Here is a 19,978-nt window from a genome sequence, read left to right on the forward strand (position 1 = left end):
CACCTCGCCCCGCCCCGCCCGTTCGAATTCCCCCGCGCGTCGCCCGGCGCCATCTCATTGGCTGACGGAGCGACCAATAGAAAGCTGCGGAGTAGTGAGACCAGGACCGCCGACCCCCCAGCGCCCCCCAGCGGCCTGGGCCTGAATCGCCCCCAGGAGCCGCCGCGGCCCTCCCCGAGCCCTGCACCAGCACCACCCAGCGCCTGCCGCTGCCCCGCAGCAGCTGCCCAGCGCCCCCCGCCGCCCTGCGCTGGCAGTGCGCAGTGCCCGCCAGCAGCCCGCAGTGCCCGCACCGCCCGCACCGCCCGCCAGCAGCCCGCAGTGCCCGCAGTGCCCGCACCGCCCGCCAGCAGCCCGCACCGCCCGCCAGCAGCCCGCAGTGCCCGCACCGCCCGCCAGCAGCCCGCAGTGCCCGCCAGCAGCCCGCACCGCCCGCCAGCAGCCCGCAGTGCCGCCTGCTCCCAGCCACAGCCGCAGCCGTGCCCAGGCAGGGGCTAAGCAGCTGGGAGGGGCTCCCCCTGCCCCCAGGCCCTGGAAGGGGCTCCCGGAAGGACTGCGACTGGAGCCACGGCTTTTGACCTTTGTTTTGAAAGTTTATTGGATCATCTTGACACAAAATCGTTACAGCAGCCCGGGGGAGGTTGGTTGCTTTGCTTTTCTCCTTTTTCTTTGTTGTGGGTTTTTTTTTCCCCCTCTTCTTCTTTTTTTTTTAAGGGTTTTTTTTTGTTGTCTTTCAGGGAATGTTGACAGCAAATAACTCTGTGACTGGAACACAGCAGACAGCTTCCAAAGGCTAGAAGTCACTGCCCAGGCTTCTGGCAGAGAGGCCTCTACATGCTGAAGGGACAGTTTTCATCCATGGATTTCAACAAAAATGATCCTTAAAATAACCAAAAAAAAACCCCAAAGCCCTGCCTGAGGCCCAGCAGCCTCTGAGGCCAGGGGGCAGCTTCAGTTGCCCAGCACACAGAGTGGCTAACCAAGGGAGGTTGACCAATACCAAACCCTACTCTCTCTGCCTCTGCCCAGCAAGCCCTGCAGCACAGCAGTGGCCTCAGAAGAGGAAGCTGAGCCCCCAGGGAGAGCCTCTGGGGGGGGAGGGAGGGAAGAGCTTAGAGGACAGGAGCCCCAGCTGAAGGGGAAGATGAAGACTTCACTCTGCTCCCTGTCCAGGTGCTGACAGCTGGAGTGGGGGGTGGCAGGGCTGGAGAGGCACAGATCAACCCAACCCCTCCCTGGGGACCCTCCCTGGAACAGCAGCCTGCAGCTCCTGACCTGTGCCTCCAGGCACAACTGTTCAGGTGAGCTCTCAAGAGCAGGGAAGAGAAGTGTGTGTGGGGAGAAATAAATAAAACACCTGAAAGCAAGAGACTGGAGGAGAACAGCAAGGAAGCCTCTCTGAGAAGGACTTGGGGACATCCCTCCCCAGTCAGGGACTCCACAAGGCTTCAAGAGTGCAGAGTGGACCTTCTCCCTCTCCCCTCTGAAGCTCATCCTGCCAGCCAGGGGGGAGAGCCCTGCTGCAGGGAGCTGGCTGCAGCTCTGCTGCTGCACCTGCACCACTGCTGCCAGGGCAGGGCCAGGGGACACGATGGGGACAAGGGAGACAGCACAACACCTCTGACTTCACAGCACAGAAGGAGGGCTCAGGGCTGAACCTGCAGGGAGCACAGGGGGATGACACAGGTGGGGGCTTCACTAACCTGGGAGTGGTGAACCACCTCTGGTGAGCAAAGTGACCAAACAGCAGGAGCAGACCCCTGGGGACTTCCAGTTCCTAACCTCTCAGGAATGTGAAATTGAAGTGGACTCAGAAAACTTCTCAGCAGGGACTGCTGGAAGGGGGGAGGCCTGCAGCCTCCATTTGCAGGGGGGGGGGAGGTCAACAGGGGCAGAGACCCAACCAGCACCACACTTCCAGCCTGCCCCAGGCATTCCCTCTCCACTCTTGCAGCTGTCACTGGGAGGAGGTTAAGGCTCAAGGCAACTACTACAGACAGAAACTCACAACACCCCAGGGCTCACTGGGGCTAGCTCAAGGACAGGGAGGATGTTTATATGCTGATCACAACAGATCTGGAGATAATAACAATAACAATAATAAATCATATATATAAAACCCAAAAACAAACAATCCAAGAGGCCTTTGGGTCCAGCACCAGCCTCTGCTAGAAATGTACATCACCTACAGCAGCCCTGAAGACAGCTCCATGGCTGTGGATCACACATCAGCCCTCCCTGGCAGCAAGCACAAGCAGCAGGCTCTGTGCTACTGGTGCTGAGAGCCTGCTTCATCCACCAGCCCCCCCCCAGCTGGGGAGGAGATGGCATCCCCAGGAGCTGCTGAACAGAGAGCTCCCACCCCCCCTCCCCCCCTCCAGTCATCCCACCAGGATCTCTTTGGGCTTGGAAGGGCTAACACCACTGCTTGTAAAAAGGGTTGAACTCAACAGAAGAAACCAAGAAGGGCAACATCCAGCCTTAGAATGCCTACAGGGCCAGGAATGGAGGAGGGACTGCGAAGCAGCAGGCGCCCCAGGGGAGAACATGCGGACCAGGGAGAAACTGAACACTTGGGTCTGCTCATCTTTACATCTCAGGTGTGGGTCTTGGAGGTGGAGTACTGGAGAAGGAATATTCAGCACTTGGACAATGTCTCTTTCATCTCATCCAACAAGTTGCTAAGCAGGGTGGAATCACTGCATTTCCCATCGATGGAGATGGAGCTCTCTCCCTTGGGAAGGAAAGGAGAAGGAGGAATCCATCAGCTCCACCCTGAAGCTGAGGATTTGCTTCCCAGCTGAGCTGGTGGAGCCTGCATGGGACCAAGAGGCCAGGCCTGAGGAAGCCATGGGTGCTGCTGCCACCTTCCAGGGATGGGATGAGCAACAGCAAGCCCCAGGGAGGTACAGGCTTGACAGCAGCACAGTCACCAGTCCCAGCCCCCGCTGCCATGGGCACCTCCCCCCAGCCCAGGCTGCTCCAGGCCTCATCCAGCCTGGCCTTGAACACCTCCAGGGAGGGGGCAGCCACAGCCTCCCTGGGCAACCTGTGCCAGGGTCTCTCTACCCTCACTGTCAAGAACTTCTTCCTCATCTCCAGTCCAAACCCTCCCTCCTCAAGCTTCAATCCACTCCCTCCCTCAAGCTTCAATCCATTCCCTCCTGTCCTGTCACTAGGACTCAGCCCTGGTGTCCCTGGGTGGTTCAGACAGAAGATTTGCCTTGCTGAGCAGATGAAAAGGCTGCAGATCTGCCTTCTGGAAATTTTAGCTGGAAAAGGGGAGATTCAGAGTGGGGATTAGGAGGAAGTTCTCCCCAGGGGGGGTGGGGAGGCACTGGAGCAGGTTGCCCACCTGCTGTGGCTTGCGGCTGCCTCCTCCCTGGAGGTGCTCAGGGCCAGGGTAGAGGAGGCCCTGGGCAAACGGTCTAGCAGAAGGGGTCCCTGCCCACGACCCAGGAACTCCCTTTCAAGCCAAGGCACTGTGGTCCTGAGCCTCTGAGGGGGGCTGGCAGGGGCAGGCTCTCACCTTCTTGACCAGCAGGCAGACGTGGTGGCCCTGGATGGAGCGGCTGTACATGGAGGCGCAGGAGTCGACGCGCTCCACCACTGCAAGGCAAGCACAGCCCTCGGTCAGGGGGGCCTGGGGCACCTTCCAGCACAGCCTTTGCTCCCCAGGGGGAGGAGCAGCTGGCCTGAAGGATCAGAAGCTTCCACTGAGTGAGGGGAGGAGGAGGAGGTGAGGGCTAAGGTGATGCCTGGCTCCTCCCTGGGCTGTTCCACCACACTGAGGTCAATCATTTCTCTTCTGAGGGAGCTGCAAATGTTTTGTGGCCACAAACCACCAAAGGCAGATCCCTTGCCCAGAAACCCTTCCAGCCAGGCAATGCCTCATGCAGATAAGAGTCACTTGTTTGGCTTCAGCCAGTGCTTGTGTTTTAGTGAAGAAATGCAAACTTCCTGAAGGAGAGCACCAGGGAAGGAGCCAACAGCCTCCCTGCAGCACCAGCTCCAAGCAAGCTGCCCCTGTGGTACCTGCCACATGCCCTGCTGGGCTGGAGGGAAGCCACAGGGACAGCAGAGTCCATTTTAAGGTAGTACAGAGCAGGGAGAGCCTCTCCCAGCTTGCTTCAGCCTGGCCCTCAGCTGCTGCTGTCACTGCTGAGGCCCTGGAGCACTGAGCTCAGCAAGCAGAGCAGGAGTGCCAGAGCAGAGCCTGTTGCAGAAGGTTCTGCCTCAGGGAGGACTCACCTGAAAAATGATGATGAAAACAGATCTTTGCCAGTAGGTGCTGGAAGGAAATGCTAATTCCATCTACTTTAATGGAGCTCATGTGCAGATCTCCAGACTCCAGGAGCTTGGCAAAAGCATCGCTGCAGAGGAAGGGATAACAACAACAACAAAATCAACATCTGTGCTGGGAAGCTCCACTGAAACCTGCCCCACCAGCCCCATGCAGACCTTCAGAGACACCTCAGGATGCACTCCCTGGAGTACCCCAACCAGAGCTCCTTTCACACCAGCCTGCAGAGCAGAGAGCTCCTCCCAGTCAGTCACTGGACACTTCCCAGCAGCCAAACGTTCCCTGAGACAACTCAGCTGTGACCAGCAGGAGCAGCCCAGGTCAGAAGCATGCAGAGGTGGCCTGCAGCCAAAGCTCAGCCTCCCATGGGCAGCAGAAGGCCCCAGAGCTGTGCTGTGCTCCCTGCAGGCCACTCACCTATAGCAAGGCGTGGTGATCAAGTACGAGGCGCAGCTGAAGTGCAACTTGAAGTCTAGCTTGTCGTGGGTTGAACCTTCATCATCCTGCAACAGGCCAAAGGAAAGGAGCTGAATGGCAGCCCTGAGGCAGCAAGGGAGGCACCACCCCCACCTACCACACTTCAGGCTTCAGCTCCCTCTGACAGGCCCTGAGGGATCGAGGCTCACCACCACCACCAGGCTCCACAGAGCCACTGAGGGGAGAGACCTGGGGCAGGCAAGTGGAGAGGTGCAGCCAGAGCAGGGGAAGGACACAGCTGCAGGGCCTGGGCTGCACTTCTGATCACCCTCTGCTGAAAACTGAGCAGACTGGATTGAAACTCACAGCTGGAAAGGTGCTTCTGCACTCCCCTGTGTCCCAAGTGGAACAAGAAGAACCTGGGAGAGAATTCATTTAGGTACTGAAGGCAGCCCCAGGATGCTGGGGGGGGGCCAGCACAAGGCAGCCCCAGGATGCTGGGGGGGGGCCAGCACAAGGCAGCCCCAGGATGCTCTTCTTCAGTACAAAACAGCACCAGAATACTAGTTTTAAGCTAATGGCTGACTCAGAAGTAGCCAAAGTGTCTCCATTCACTTGCCTCAAGCTGTTCCTGCAGCTCCTTCATGAATAACTTTGCTTTAAATGAGCTCAGGAAGCCACAGCCTTACACAGGTAGGTACCAAGCAAACACTGCCTCCAGCTAGCCTCACCCTCCTCCTGGGCTTCCAGCCTCACCTCCCTCCTGGGCTTCCAGCCTCACCTCTAATTCCTCTGACTGTTTTTCCAGCCCTGTCCCATGCAGCAGTGCCCAGCTGGTGCCTGGATAACCCAGCCCAGGATCAGCAGACCCTGGGTGGCCTCTCTCCTCCTCTCCAGCTGCACCTCTGCAGCAGATGCAGCCCTGCAGTGACTCTCTGGCTGAGTTGGCTCACACACTGCCAGGGCCTGCCAGCCTGGGACATGCTTAGGGACACTCTTTGCAGGAGATGTGATGCCAAAAAGGACAGAAGGGGCTGGGGCAGCAGGGCTGAGATGATGTCCCCATCCCCCCAAGCTCTGAAGCAGTGCTTCCCACCCCCTGGCAAGCTCCCCTGGGCAGCTGCAAAGGAAGCAGAGCAGAGTCTGAGGCTGCACTTACTTTGACTATAAAGGACAGGGTTCCTTTTAACTTCTGGGCCATAACAATACTCTGAAGTGTAAACACAAACTGGGCTTCATTAGAGATTCCTAGCATGAAGAGAGGAGAGGGAGAAGTCAGGTCAGGGAGATGGTTTCTGTAGCTGAGGAACAGAAGGAGGCAGCCAGCAGCAGCTCAGCTTTGGGCAGTGACCATTTTGGAGCCCAATTGGACATTTCCTGTGGGGTTGGAAGAGTTACAAACAAATCCTCTTGTGGATGAGGAGTGGTGCAGCACTTGGGTCACTGCAAAGCAGCTTTTGGTGGAGGCTGGGGAGCAGGCAAGGGATATCCCAGTGCACTGCACTGAAGCAGAGAACATCCAGCTTGCCAAGGAGCTTCCCAAGCCAAGCTGATTTCTCATGCTTTGAGGTTTCCCTTTTAACGGACAGCTCTGTGCCAAGAACTGCCTCAAGATGTGTGCCCAAAACACTCCACCCCACTACTTTTCCTGGGGGAGAGGATCAGGACCTTGAGCAACCTGCTCTAGAGAGAACAGGCTGCCCAGGAATGTGGATGCCCCTTCTCTGGAGGTGATCAAGGCCAGGCTGGATGAGGCCTTGAGCAAGCTGGGCTGGTGGGAGGTGTCCCTGCCCATGGCAGGGGGTTGGAGCTGGATGATCTTGGAAGTCCCTTCCAACCCAACCCATCCTGTGGCTCTCCAAGCAGTTCAACCAACTCCTCCCACAGGAGGGCAGTGCAGGGCCAGCCATGCCCCCAGAGCCCTGCCAGGCAAAGCTGCTCGTACCAGGGGGTAGCTGGAAGGGCACAGGTATCCCATCGTGGACTGATGATCCTTCAGGTCTGAGCATTTTAGTGTTGAGAGAGTCCAGGACATTTAGCTCCATGCTCTTGAGGAAGCTGGAGCTCTTGTTCTCAAAGATAACCGAGACAGTCACTTGGCTGTCGTGCTGCAGGTTCCCTTGGATGTCGTAGGTCTGCACAGGGAGGGGAAAGAAACTCATCCCAGGAACTTGCAGCCAGCAAAGCACCACAGCAGAACAGCAGCAGGCTAGAGCCAGCTTCAAGCAGAGGGCAGCTTGCTAATGAAAAGCAGAGTGGGGATCAGCTCCCCACTGCTGCTCAGTGCTGGGAAAAGAGCAGCTTCCAAACTTGCTGAAAGGGAGACCCAAAGGGAGTTACACTCAAAAGCTTTGGTGGGTATCTGCCTCCTGGGCCTGAAGCAGCTCTCCAGCTAAAGGCTGTCTACATGAAGTCACCACTCCATCCCCAAGGGAGCCCCTCTCCCCTCTCCCCTCTCCCCCCCAGAACTCACCATCTTGATGTACGGGTTCTCAGCCAGCAGGCGGTAGCTGGACATGGGCTGCAGCAGAGCAGAGAAATCCCAGTCAGGACACACAGAACTGCTCTGAGAGCAGCTGCCAGCTCCACTCCGTGCTCCCACCCCAGCTCAGCTCCTGCCTCTGCCCCCAGGCCAGGGCTGGCAGTGCACAGCTACTCACTGGTAGTGGCTCATCCTCTAGTGTTCCGTTCTGCACCGACCCCGCAGCCTCCTCCTGGCTCTGGGCACTTTTCTTCTTGGCTTTCTTTTTATCCTTTGATTTCTCTTCTTTCTCCTTCTTGTGCTTCTTCTTCTTGTGCTTGGAGGATTTCTGCCAAGAAGAACAAGTCACTGCAGCAAACCCTCCAGGAACCCCTGGACTTCTACAGTCACTGCATCAGGAGTCCTCTACCAAGCCTTCCGCTGCAGCCTTCTGGCCTGAACAAAAGCTTCCTGCTGCTGCAGGAACCCAAACCAGAGCCTGGGGTGAGCCCCAGTGAAGCCTTGCTCCCTGCTCAGCTGACAACAGCTGAACTCAAAGCACCCTGGGATCAGCAGGAGGCCAAACTTCTCCAGCTGTTTGGAAGCTCAGCTTGAACTCTTCCCTGAGCTCCAGGAACAGCCAAACCTCCCTGAGGTGTTCAGAGCCCCTCAAGGACCTCACCTCCCACTGCTGCCTGGCTGCAGCAGGGCACTGCACTGAGCAGGGTGCTGCTGGGAATCCCTCTCTGCTGCTTTTGAAGGAATACAGGACCAAGGGTGGCAGCAGCTTACAGCCCTTACCTTTCCTTCCTCCTCCTCCTCCTCCTCGTCTTGCTCTTCCCTTTCTTCCTTTTTCACCTCCTGAGGCTCAGCCACCACTGCAGCACTTGTTTCAGGCTCCCCCTGAGTGCATCAGCAGAAGGATTATGGTAAGGAATGCAGCTGAAACAACTGAGCCCCACACCAAAAGGAATCTTAGGAGGGACACTGCCCCCCTCCCACCCCAGCTGTGCTTCCAAAGAGGACAGCAGGCTGCCATGGCATCAAACCCAGCCAGCATCAGCAGCACAAGATCAAAGAGATCTCCTCCAAGGAATCCAGGCCCCTGGGTCCCCTGTTTCTTCCTCTCAAACCTCTCATCAGAGCTCATGAGGCTCTTTCTTTCAGCCTGTGTCTCTCCCATCTATCAACACTGCCAGTGTGGAGCTCACACCAGGAAATAAAGGCACACAAGAATTTTATTGCTGTATTAAAATCCACCCAGCCTGCAGCTGCAGCAGCTCTATCTCCACCCCTGATCCCAGCAGAATGAGCCTGAGACCTCCCACTAGAGTGGCTGTGACCAGGGGAGATAAGATGCCATTGCTCCAAGGCAGTAAGATGAGATGAAGCCTCTCCTGCAGCATGCCAAGGCACCCTGAGCCCAGCTCAGATGCATTCAGAAAGCTTCCTGGGCTGTGGTAAGGTCTTTACCTGTGGCTGGGTACTGGAAGCAGGTGGTGGAGCAGTGGAGAGCCAGAAATCCAAATCTTCTCCCTGAAATGCAAGAGAAAACAGAACCATGGGGGCTGTGCTGGGGGCATCCTTCCAGACAGTTCAAATGAGCTCCCTGGGAAGGCACAGCTCCAGAACAGAGGCTGTCACAAATGCAGGAGCTCAAGCAGCTTAACTGCAGCCTCTGAGTCCATCTCTACAGCTGGACAGAGCTGGCAGCAAGTGCAGGTTCCCCCAGGTGTCAGAGGCAAAGGGAAACCACCACAGAATGGCTCAGGTGGGAAGGGACCTCAGAAATCAGCCAGTCCCAACCCCCCCACCATGGGCAGGGACACCTCCCACCAGCCCAGGCTGCTCAGGGCCTCATCCAGCCTGGCCCTGACCATCCACAGCCTCCCTGGGCAGCCTGCTCCCAAGTGCTGTGAGCCTTGGAGCATCACCTTTTGTTCCTCTTCTTCCTCCACCACCTTTTTCTCTTTCTCTTTCTTCTTTCCTTTGTCTTTTTCTCTCTCTTTTTCTTTGTGCTTCTTCTCCTTCTTTTTGGGTTTCTTGCTCTTCTTCTCCACCAGAGGAGCTTCTGAGTCTGGTGACTTCAGGGCCTCAACATTTCTGTGCCTCTGCACTGGCAGCTTCTCACTGTCTGCTAAGGGTCTTGAAAGAGAAGAGAGACCATGACCCTCCTGCAAGGAGCCTGACATCAACCAACCTGACAAAAGTCAAGCACTCAGTGAGCAGTTCTTACCTGGAAGGCTTCCCTGAAACCAGACTGCATGTGAGCATGACAGAGAGAGAGCAGTGCAAGCAGAGAGAGAGGACAGAGACATGAGAAAATGTGAGAGAGAGCAGAGCCCCTCCTGTGAAATGGGGAGAGAATGGATGGCAGCAACACCAAAGCCCAAAGATGCCTCCTGGAGCTCAGCAGCCAGAGCCTGCTCTGCAGGGCTGGAGTCAGAAACTGCCTTTTAAACCTTTGTGCCCTGCAGGCTGAGAGGAAGGTGAGCAGCCTGTGACAGGAGGAACCTGTCCAGCAGCTTTTCCCAATGCTGCACTGACAGGCAGAGGAAATGACCTCAAATTGCACCAGGGGAGGCTTAGGTTGGGCATGAGAAGAAACTTCTTCACTGGAAGGGTTGTCAAGGCCTGCTCCAGGCTGCCCAGGGCAGGGGTGGAGTCCCCATCCCTGGAGGGGTGGAGATGTGGTTTGGTGGTGCCCTGACAGCTGGCCTCAGACCTTGAAGGTCTCTTCTGCCCAAATGATTCTATCACTTTCTTTGCAGGGTACTGAGGGGCCAAAGCTCTGCAGACTCCAGAGCTGCAGAGACTTTACAGCTAAGGACCAGAAAGAGATCTTAAACACACACAGAGAGGTGTCTGTAGAGCCTTCAGAAGCTGACAGGAGGCACCCATGGACCAGCCACTGTCTGTAGCATGCTGATCTAAAACAATTGAAACAACTCTTGATGTGCAGCACTTCACAGCCCACTGCCACACAGCAGCAGGCAGGCTCTGCTGTGCTAAGCACTGGAAGCAGCTCCAGCAGCTGAACAGGGTCAGAGCTGTGACCTGCAGGTCCCTTGCTGGTATCAGAACAAGAGTGCAGCAGTGGAAGCACACAGTGCCCCCAGGGCAGTGGGGATGCTAGGAAGTGGCTGTCCCTGCTCTCCTTGCAGAGCACCCCTTGGCTCCAGCAGCTCTGGGATGGCCACAGCTGAGTGCAGGTCAGAGAGCCAACACAGGCTGGGGCAGAGAGCTGCTGGTGCACCACAACATCTGCCCCCAGCTGTGCTGCCAGGCTCCTTTCAGCCACACAAAACTGTTCCCCTGCCCCCACCAACACTTCAGCAGCTTTGCTTTTATCAGTGCAAGGGGAAGCCAAGCCTGGATCATCAGCTAAGCTTACATCCAAGACATGGGGAGAGCCTTCCATCTCTTCACCCCATCCACTGCAGGCAGAGCTTTTCCCTCTTCAGCCCCAGCCCTGCCCCTCTGCATGCTGGCAGCACTTCACTCACTCCCCATCCCCAAGGGTCACTTACTTGTCCAGGTCTATATCCAGTGCCTTGTAGGGGTCATTGGGATCTTTGTCATCCTCATCACTGGGCAAAGCATTCTGCAGGAGAGAGAAAAGAGAACACCCCCTGAAGCAGCAAGCCAAAGGCAACCTCAAGCTTTCCATCACCCAAAGCAAGCAGCTCTGGGGCCTGGCTCAGCCCAGCCTGCAGGCAGGCAGAGGAAGTCACAGGGCCAGGATAAATCAGGACCAGCAAAATCCATTCTTCATGGGCAGCAGGCTCTGAACTGCTGCAGCTGGGCTTTGATCAAAGGAGCTTTTGGGAACCAACACAGGCTCCAGCATCAGCATGAACAACTAATTACAATCAGCTGCAAACCTGCTGACCAGGCAGCAAGCTCCTGGCAAAGGGAAGCAGCAGAGCTACTTGGGCACTGCTACTCAGGCAGCAGGGATAGGTGGGGTTAAGCTCTCTTGGTTTGGGGTGGCTTTGGGTTTGGGTTTTTACAGCTTCAAGGCCATTTTTGGCCTTTTTAGGCACAGAAAGGACAATCACTGCCCTCCCTGCAAGGGACAGCCTAGGACCATCTCATCAAATCAGCTCTGCAGGAAATCAGAGCTCTCGAAGTGCACAACACTGGCTGGGAAAGCCTGGGGGGGTACTGAGAGATTGAGGGGCTGGAGTGAGTCCAGAGAAGGGCAACCAGGCTGGGGAAGGGTCTGGAGCACAGGAGGCTGAGGGGAGAGCTCATTGCTACCTGCAGCTCCCTGAAAGGAGGTTGCAGTGAGGTGGAGGTTGGTCTCTCCTCCCTAGTCTCAGGTGACAGAAATGTCCTGAAGCTGTGCCAGGGGAGGGCTAGGCTGGAGATTAGGAACAGTTCTTTGCTGCCAGAGTGGTCAGGGATTGGCACAGGCAATGTGCAGCCATGGCAGCTGGGGCCAGGGTTTGGTGGCCTTAGGTCAGCAGTTGGACTGGAGTGGCTTAGAGAGCTGCTCCCACCCAAAGTATTCTGTGATTCTTGAAGAGCCCCAGCCCCAGGCCGTGCCCAGGGCCCCCAGCCGCAGCCCCAGCCCCGGGCCGTGCCCAGGGCCCCCAGCCCCAGCCCGTGCCCAGGCCGTGCCCAGGGCCCCCAGCCGCAGCCCCAGGCCGTGCCCAGGGACCCCAGCCGCAGCCCCAGCCCCGGGCCGTGCCCAGGGCCCCCAGCCGCAGCCCCAGCCCCGGGCCGTGCCCAGGGCCCCCAGCCGCAGCCCCAGGCCGTGCCCAGGGCCCCCAGCCCCAGGCCGTGCCCAGGCCCCCAGCCCCAGGCCGTGCCCAGGGCCCCCAGCCGCAGCCCCGGGCCGTGCCCAAGGCCCCCACAGCCACAGCCCCGGGCGGACCTCCGGCATCTCCTCGGTGATGATGTCGACGCGGTGCGCGGGGGCGATGTCCTCCTCGCTCTCGGTCTGCAGGGAGTTGTGCCGATGCTGTTTGCCTCTCTTCTCCTTCTTCTGCTTTTTCTTCTTCTTGTCCTTCTCCAGCTTCTGCTTGTGCCGCCGCTCCTCCTCCAGCTTCACGTACTGGTCGGACATGGGCATGCCTGCGGGGGAGGCCCAGCTGCCGTCAGGCTGCAGCCGCCAGGGGGCGCTGACCACCCAAGGGCGATGTGAGGAGCGGACCCTGCAGGGAGCCTCTCACAGCCAGAAGCATCGACACCTCTCTGCTCCCACACCACCTCACACACAGCTTCCCTCTCTCCAGGAGTATGGCAGAGCCCTGTCCTGCTCCCCTGTCCTTGCCCACACCACAAAGGTGCCCTGGGTTTGCTGGGACAGAGTCCCAGGCCTGCCGTGGTCTGCAGGCCATGAGCAGTGTGGAGTCTGCCAGGACAGGGGACCCAGGTTGGCTCCAGCTGTATCCTGGCTCAGACACATCCTGCTCAGTACCAAGGGGGAAGGTGGCTGAGGAGAGAGGAACCTCCTGCTTGGGCTTCTGCCTGGGGTTTCCTCCTGACCCTGCTCCTCTTCCTCCTCCTTCCTGCTCAGTGTGGCTGCTGCACCCTTGGCTGGGCTGAGGAAAACTCCACACCCCTGACCCTGGCATTGCCTCCATTCTGCTGTTTCATTACATCCATTTTCACTGCAGCCCTTAGGCCTCCTCCTCCCAAGCCCTTCCTCTGATGGGGAGGGGTCAGTGGGTGAGAGAGCAACTTCCAGAGTTGAGCCTGAGGTTCATTTTAAGATCAGCAGCACTTACCTGGGACCTTTAAGGGGACAGAGAGGTCGATCTGGACCACAGGGATGTGCTCCACGCCTGGAGTGTCTTGGTACCGCTGGGGAAAAGAGAAGTGGTTGCGTTCTGAGCACTGCCAGACACAAAGCCCAGTGAAAGCTCAGATTCAAGCAGTTTGAGCCTCTAAGTGAGGACAGGGTAGGGATGGAACAGCTCAGCACTAAATGCTGGCTGGTAGCAGAGGGGATTTTCAAGCCAGCTCATAACTGTTATGAAGGGAGGCTGGAGCCAGGTTGGGGTTGGTCTCTTCTCCCTAGGATCAGGGACGAGGAGGAGAGGAAATGGCCTGAAATTGTGCCAGGGGAGGGTTGGGTTGGACATGAGGAACAAGAGTGGTCAGGGACTGGCAGAGGCTGCCCAGGGAGGTGGTGGAGTCCCCATCCCTGGAGGTGCTCAGGAATCCTGTGGCCATGGAGGTGCTGGGTCGAGGCTGGGACTGGAGGATCTCAGAGCTTTCCTAACCCAAACAATTCTCATTCTGAGAGACAAACACTGTGCTTTCCATGACCCATGGTGTTCCAAAGCCCTCTGTGGTGGGAGCTGGCCAATCACCCTTCCTTCAGCCAGCTGCCCGCTCCTGTGCCACCAGGTCACTTCCCAAGACCCACCTGTAGGAACCCACTGCAGTCAGCACAGAAACCAATCAGAACTGCAGTGGAAAGGATCAGAATGTCCCCAAGGGAGCTGCAGCAAAGCCTTCACAGCATGATGTGAGAGTTATCAGGATGCTTTAGCTGGGAGTCACTCACCTTCTGTGGGGAGGGAGAGCTTTTGATGTAAAAGGGGTTGTTGGCCTGCTCCTGCTTCCGGGCTTCGCGGCGCTGTGGGGAGTCAGAAGGTTGGTTGTGAGCAAAGGGAGACTGAAGGCATCCAAGGGTGGGGTGCAGCCTCCCTCACTCCTCACAACAATACAGAGCTCCTTGCAAAACACCTACAGAAGAGTAGCTGGTGGATGGAGCAGCAGTTCTGAGTGACAGGATGAGGCCAGAGCTAGCAGCAGCGGTGCTGCTGTCACTGGTACTCCCTAGAGCATCCTTCTGGCTTTCTAAGTGCAGCCCAGAGACAGCTTCCCAGAGCCCAGGTTTTGATGGCAACTCAAGTCACAGAAACACAGAGTGTTACACAGGGCACCCCCCACAGCTCCAGCTGCTCCAGGGGCTCCCACAGCACCCCTCCTCCATTACAAAGGCAGAAGTGTTGCAGCATTCACTCACTCTGGCCAGTTCCTCCTCATCTATTTCTGGCTGTCTGTGCCTGGAGTGCCTCTGCTCCTCATCATGGAAGATTGTTTTGGGCTTTTCATCTTCAGACTCGCTGTCTGAAGGAGGTTCATTGATCCAGGCATCGAGGTCCAAGCTGGGAAGAAAGAATTGGAGCAAAGAGAGAGCCTGGCTCAGCACCTCTGAGTGTTGCAGCTTTAATATTCACAGAGTTGAGAAGTTCAAACAAGGCTTTGGGAGGGAGGAGGAACCTTACCCCTCTGGAACTGGGACTTTCTTCTGTGCTTTAGGAGCCACAGGGTTGAGCTCCCCAGCAAACAGAGCTATGACTTCCTCAGCTACAGGGACCTCTTTGATTTGTAGCTTCTGAATGTATTTGATTAGCTGCAAGATGCAAGAAGCCTGAAAAGCAATCCAGAAGTGAGTTCAGAATTGAGACCAACAAATGGCATCAAAGGAAGAGAAACAAAACCCAACAGCAGGGCAAGTCTGCAGAAGAAAGCTGCTCTGCCTCATGAAGGGAGTGAGGAGAAGCAGCTTGAACTGCAGGGTTAGAGCAAGAGTTAACACCTTCAACCCCTTCCAGGCTCTGTCCCTTTTGTGTCCTGATCCACAGAATGGGTTGGAAGGGACCTTAAAGCTCATCCAGCTCCAACCCCCTGCCATGGGCAGGGACACCTCCCACCAGCCCAGGCTGCTCAAGGCCTCATCCAGCCTGGCCTTAAACACCTCCAGGGAGGAGGCAGCCATAGCCTCCCTGGGCAGCCTGTTGCAGTCTCAGCAGCCTCCCTGAGGTGGGAGAATTTTGAAGGGAAGTTGTTTGGAGTGAAATTCCCGCAGGGGCTGCATGGAACTGGAGTGAGATCAGGGCTCTGGCATGAAATGTCTCCCCTCTTCCCACCCTGCTTCTAGAGCTCCTCTTCCCCTGAGTCACAGCAAGCAGAGAGCACACCAGAAATCCCATGCATGCTGCAAAGCAAGGGAGAGACTTGGGCTGGTAAATCCCCAAGGCAGTTTTGCTCTCTTACCCTCTCCTGAACCTCCAGATCTGCACTCTGCACAAACTGAGGCAAGCGCTCGATCATCAGCTGGGTGATTTCCTGCGCTGCTTCCTTCTCCCCTGCCTGCTCCTTCTGCTGCAGGATGGAGGCATAGAGCTTCACCATGTTCTGCACATAAACTGCCTGGATGTGGCCTGGCAGAGTTGTCACTTTAGGCCTCAACATTGCTTCCAAGGTTTGGTTTGCTTCCTCGAGGTGCCTGTAAAGACAGCAGTTGAGGACAGAGGAATGACAGCAGCTGAGAGAGTTCAGCATCCAGAGATCCACAGAATGGGCTGGGAGGGACCTTCAAAATCATCTAGTTCCAACCCCCAGCCATGGGCAGGGACACCTCCCACCAGCCCAGGCTGCTCAGGGCCTCATCCAGCCTGGCCTTGAACACTTCCATGGAGGGAACATCCTCAGCCTCCCTGGGCAGCCTGTGCCAGAGTCTCCCCAGCCTCACTGTACAAACTCCTTCCTCACCTCCAGTCTCAATCTGCCCTCTCCCAGCTCAAAGCCCTCATCAAAAGCCTATTCCCAGCTCTCCTGTAGCACCCTTCAGGCTGCTCTAAGGCCTCCTCTTGCCCAGGCTGAGCAGCCCCAGCTCCCTCAGCCTGTGCCCGCAGGGGAGGCTCTCCAGCCCCGAACCCTCTTCCTCCCAGATCCACACGGCGGCGAGCAAAGCCTCGGCCCCAAGGCAGCCCCTGGGACTTACTCCGAGAACTCCCCACAGATCCAGGCAGCAGCATAGAGCACCTCACAGATGCCATTCCTCTGGGTGTTGCTGGCCAGGAGGTGGGCATTGTCCAGCAGCGTGGCCATCTGGGAGACGGCGAAGCCGCGGATGGCCTTGACGCGGATGGCCACGTCCAGCATCTGGGCGGCGATGAGGTGCCCGTGCCGCGTGCCCTCCAGCCGCGTCAGCTCCACCAGGATGCTGATGTACCTGGGGGGGCAGAGGGGGCGGCGCCCTCAGCACAGGGGCAGCGCTGCTGGCCCCGGGGGCTGGCAGAGAGCAGCACTGACCACTCAAAGTTGGTGATGTACTGGTAGTTGGACTGGCTGCAGATGTCGATGATCTTGGTGAGCAGCTCGTCGCGGTACGTCGTGCCCTCCGCTTTATCCACGTGGATCATCAGCTTCTTCACTATCTCCATCAAGTTCTTCTTGGAGACCTGGCAACAGAGTTGGCAAAGGGCTGAGCCATCACTAAGCCATCTCCCACACTGCTGATTCACAGAGCAGGCTGCCTTGGAAGGGACCTTCAGAATCACCCAGTGCCAACCCCCCGCCATGGGCAGGGACCCCTCCCACCAGCCCAGGCTGCTCAAGGCCTCATCCAGCCTGGCCTTGATCCCCTCCAGGGAAGGGGCATCCACAGCCTCCCTGGACAGCCTGTGCCTCACCAAGCCAAGCCCTCCTAACTCCATCAAAGCAGCTGCCAGCTCTGTGTTAACAACAAACCAGAGACCTCTCCAGGCCCCAGCCTTGGCCATGCTCACACCAGGAATCTGTCTGCTTCCTGTCACTGCTGCTGCTGAAGCAGAGCCAGCACCAGGCTGCTAACCACTCTGCATGGGGAAGGGGGTGGCACAGACTGGGGTGAAGGGCACTCATTAATCACAGCCACAGCCCTTTTAGAGCCCAAATGTTTGCCCCTGTTGCACACTGGGCAGCTGCTGAACGTGTGCCCAAGGCTGGCAGCTGAGGGAGAGCAGACACAGGGAGGCTCTGCAAGTGTCCTCAGGAGCCACGAGAGCAGTGCAGTCAGAGGCAACCTGGATGACAGAGCAGCTCCAAGCTGCCTTCTGCTGCTGTTTCAAAGAGCTCCTGACTGTTTCCCAGGCGGCACAACTAACATCAACCTGAGCTGTGGTGTGCTGCAGCATGGGCTGGGACTGAGAGCAGCACAGACCCCAGCAGCATGCCTGTGGCTGCTCCACTTTGAGCCTAGATGAAGGCTGGAGGGAACAGCCAAAGCTTAGGCATTTAATCAGCAGCCTCCTGGGTGACTTCCCCAGTGCCTGAACTCAGACACTCCTTGCACAGCCTGGATCCAAGCTTTTAAAGCTCTCTCATGCTGTGCCAGAGCTTTCCCCTGCCACGTGTGCCAGAAAAGGCATCAGAGTTACCATCAGAAGGCTGCTGGGGAGAGGGGGAAGAGGGAGTTGAATGCTGCTCTTAAACATCAGGCTCCTGAAGGGTCAGGGGGAGGGAGAGGAGGGGGAGGAGCTGTAGACACACCATGCCATAGAGGAGATCCAGAGCTCTGAGCCGGATGGACTCATCTTTGTCATCCAGGCACTGCAGGATGAGGTCCTTGTGAGACTGCACTGACTTGGGATGTGTCTTCAGGATCTTGGACATAGCCAGCAGCCCCAGGTACTTCACTGTGAGAGACAAAACACAGCTTCTTGCCACATGGAAACACTGCCTTGGGCTGAGCAGGAAAGCTTCATGCCAAGCACTCAGCACTTGAATAAAAACCACAATCTGTGAGGAGGGAAAGAAGTTTGGAGCACATCCCAGGGTTGGGCTTTCTGTGACCCCCCCCAGAGGCATGCACCCACACAGGGCACCTTCACCACCTTCTGCTGGCACTTCAAGATGTGTTATTGATGGAAAATCTCTGCTTAAGGGATAGAAGCTATGGGTATTGAGAAGAGGCAGCCCAGGATGAAGACAGCTTGCAAAGCTCTGAGCTTGGTGCCTTAAGCAGGAGCCCTGTGTGCAGGGTGAGACTCTCAGATGGCAAGAAAGAGGTTTGCACAAAGCAAGGATTTCCCAGAGCTCTTCCCAGGCACTAAAATAAGGAATTGCTGCATGTCAGTCTCACACTTGGCCTGCCCAACAGCCTTCACTGCTGCCTGAGCAGCCAGCCTGCAGAAAGGCAAAGCCCAGAGCGTGGCAAGGGAGCTGCCTCGGGTTTACAACCAGCAGCAGTAAGCCACAGAGGGCAGGGGGCTGGAAGGGACCCCCCAGAGGCTGGGGGGTTGGAAGGGACCCTCAAAAGTCATCTTGGCCAACCCCCCTGCAGTCAGCAGGGACACCTCCAAGTAGATCAAGCAGGGCCACATCAAGCCTGCCCTTGAATGCCTCCAGTGTTGGGGTCTCAGCCACAGCCCAGGAGAAGCTGCAGCAGGATTTTACTCCTCCTGCCCTCATGTGCTTTCAAAGCTTCTCATCAAGCAGCTCTCACCATCAAACCCTTTCCCACCTGACAAAGCCCACCAGGCACCACAGCACTGAAGCAGCTGCCTGCAGAACCAGCTGGCTGCTCTCAGCCTGCTGCAGCTTCTCCCCACTGCCTGCCTGCTAGAAGCTGCCATGAAGACAAGCAACACTTACAGTTCTGGTCTGAGTCTTCTATCAGGATCCTTAGCTTCTGGACACAAAGCTGGAACAAAGAGCAGGCCATGCTTATTCCAAGCCCCCTTAGAATAACTCTTCATGAAGGTTGCCCAGGGCAGCAGCCTGAGCCACACCTGGGGGCCAGGGGGGCTGCCTGCACTAACAGACCCCAAAGCAAAGGAAGCTCTGCAGGATTGGATTGGCAGCAGCTGAGCAAGAGAGCAAGGAAAACTCTCCAGGAGAGGAAGCTGCATCCTCATAGTCACAGAATGGTTTCAGTTGGAAGGGGCCTTGAAGCTCATCCAGTTCCAACCCCCTGCCATGGGCAGGGACCCCTCCCACCAGCCCAGCTTGCTCAAGGCCTCATCCAGCCTGGCCTTGGACACCTCCAGGGAGGGGACAGCCACAGCCTCCCTGGGCAAATGTCAGGGCAAAGGAAGTGGGAGAACTGATCTAGGAAATGCTTCAGTCTGCAGCAGCACTTCAGGGGAGCTTTAACTCTTGGCAGAAGAGCACAAGCCAGTCTCTCCAGCTGGTCTCAGCCAGCAGAGCAGCACAAATGCCCCCAGGCCCAGCCCAGTACCTGGATGCTGGCGCTGTGATTCGGCATCCCAGAGGACAGGGAGATCAACACTGCAACACAGGACAGAGTCAGCCATGGTGTGCTCTGGAGGAGGGCAACAGCACAGCCCCCAGGGGTCACCACTGGCTCAGCTCAGGAGGGAAGCTCACTTTGGTGTTTGCCTACTTGCACCTCTGAGGGCTCTGGGAGGATTCACAGGATGGGTTGGGGTGGAAGGGACCTTCAGGATCCCCCAGCTCCAACCCCCGGCCATGGGCAGGGACAGCTCCCACCAGCCCAGCTTGCCCAAAGCCTCATCCAGCCTGGCCTTGAACACCCCCAGGCAGGAGGCAGCCACAGCCTCCCTGGGCAGCCTGGGCCAGGCTCTCACCACCCTCACACTGAAGAACTTCCTCAGCTCCACTCTAACCCTGCTCTGCCTCAGCTCCAAACCATTCCCCCTTGGCCTGGCTCCAGGCACCCTCAGCAAAAGCCTCTCTGCAGCCTTCCTGCAGGATCCCTTCACACAGGGGAAGGTAGCTCTGAGGTCCTCCTGGAGCCTTCTCCAGGCTGCACAGCCCCAGCTCCCTCAGCCTGTGCTCAGGGCAGAGCTGCTCCAGCCCTTGGCTCATCCTTGTGGCCTCCTCTGGCCTCACCCCAGCAGCTCTGTGTCCCTCTCCTGCTGGGGACACCAGGATTGGAATCATCATCACTCAGTGTAACAACTCACTGGAATAATAATCCCTCCCTGCCCACACTCCCTTAGGCCCTCACTGCCCATTCTCCTTTCATCCTCTACCAGCCCAACACAGCTGTAGGAACTCAGCCTCCCCCCTGCCAACAAAAG

The 19,978-nt window shown here is 57.4% G+C and overlaps 1 protein-coding gene across 2 annotated transcripts in view; it reads right to left on the reverse strand.

Moving 5' to 3' along the window:
• Positions 1-572: 572 nt before the first annotated feature.
• AP3D1 (adaptor related protein complex 3 subunit delta 1) overlaps positions 573-19,978 on the reverse strand; it is a 33,396-nt gene continuing 13,990 nt past the window's right edge. Inside the window, exons 10-32 of one of the 2 annotated variants that reach the window (XM_068165045.1) lie at positions 19,153-19,202; positions 18,567-18,615; positions 17,463-17,608; positions 16,245-16,393; positions 15,934-16,164; positions 15,204-15,435; positions 14,432-14,577; positions 14,170-14,311; positions 13,705-13,776; positions 12,920-12,995; positions 12,064-12,263; positions 10,712-10,785; positions 9,116-9,326; positions 8,655-8,717; positions 7,983-8,084; positions 7,381-7,530; positions 7,194-7,241; positions 6,666-6,855; positions 5,880-5,968; positions 4,721-4,806; positions 4,252-4,373; positions 3,530-3,609; positions 573-2,734 (exon numbers count right to left, since the gene is read on the reverse strand). In XM_068165045.1, coding sequence (XP_068021146.1) covers positions 2,639-2,734; positions 3,530-3,609; positions 4,252-4,373; positions 4,721-4,806; positions 5,880-5,968; positions 6,666-6,855; positions 7,194-7,241; positions 7,381-7,530; positions 7,983-8,084; positions 8,655-8,717; positions 9,116-9,326; positions 10,712-10,785; positions 12,064-12,263; positions 12,920-12,995; positions 13,705-13,776; positions 14,170-14,311; positions 14,432-14,577; positions 15,204-15,435; positions 15,934-16,164; positions 16,245-16,393; positions 17,463-17,608; positions 18,567-18,615; positions 19,153-19,202 — 2,804 coding nt within the window. In that variant the 3' untranslated portion in view covers positions 573-2,638. The remainder of the gene's footprint in view (positions 2,735-3,529; positions 3,610-4,251; positions 4,374-4,720; positions 4,807-5,879; positions 5,969-6,665; positions 6,856-7,193; positions 7,242-7,380; positions 7,531-7,982; positions 8,085-8,654; positions 8,718-9,115; positions 9,327-10,711; positions 10,786-12,063; positions 12,264-12,919; positions 12,996-13,704; positions 13,777-14,169; positions 14,312-14,431; positions 14,578-15,203; positions 15,436-15,933; positions 16,165-16,244; positions 16,394-17,462; positions 17,609-18,566; positions 18,616-19,152; positions 19,203-19,978) is intronic. The other variant, XM_068165046.1, reaches the window with a different exon arrangement.

This window comes from Melanerpes formicivorus, unplaced genomic scaffold (assembly GCF_026170545.1).
Source record: "Melanerpes formicivorus ecotype bairdi unplaced genomic scaffold, bMelFor1.0.p_v2 SCAF_83, whole genome shotgun sequence".
In the NCBI taxonomy this organism is placed as follows: domain Eukaryota; kingdom Metazoa; phylum Chordata; class Aves; order Piciformes; family Picidae; genus Melanerpes; species Melanerpes formicivorus.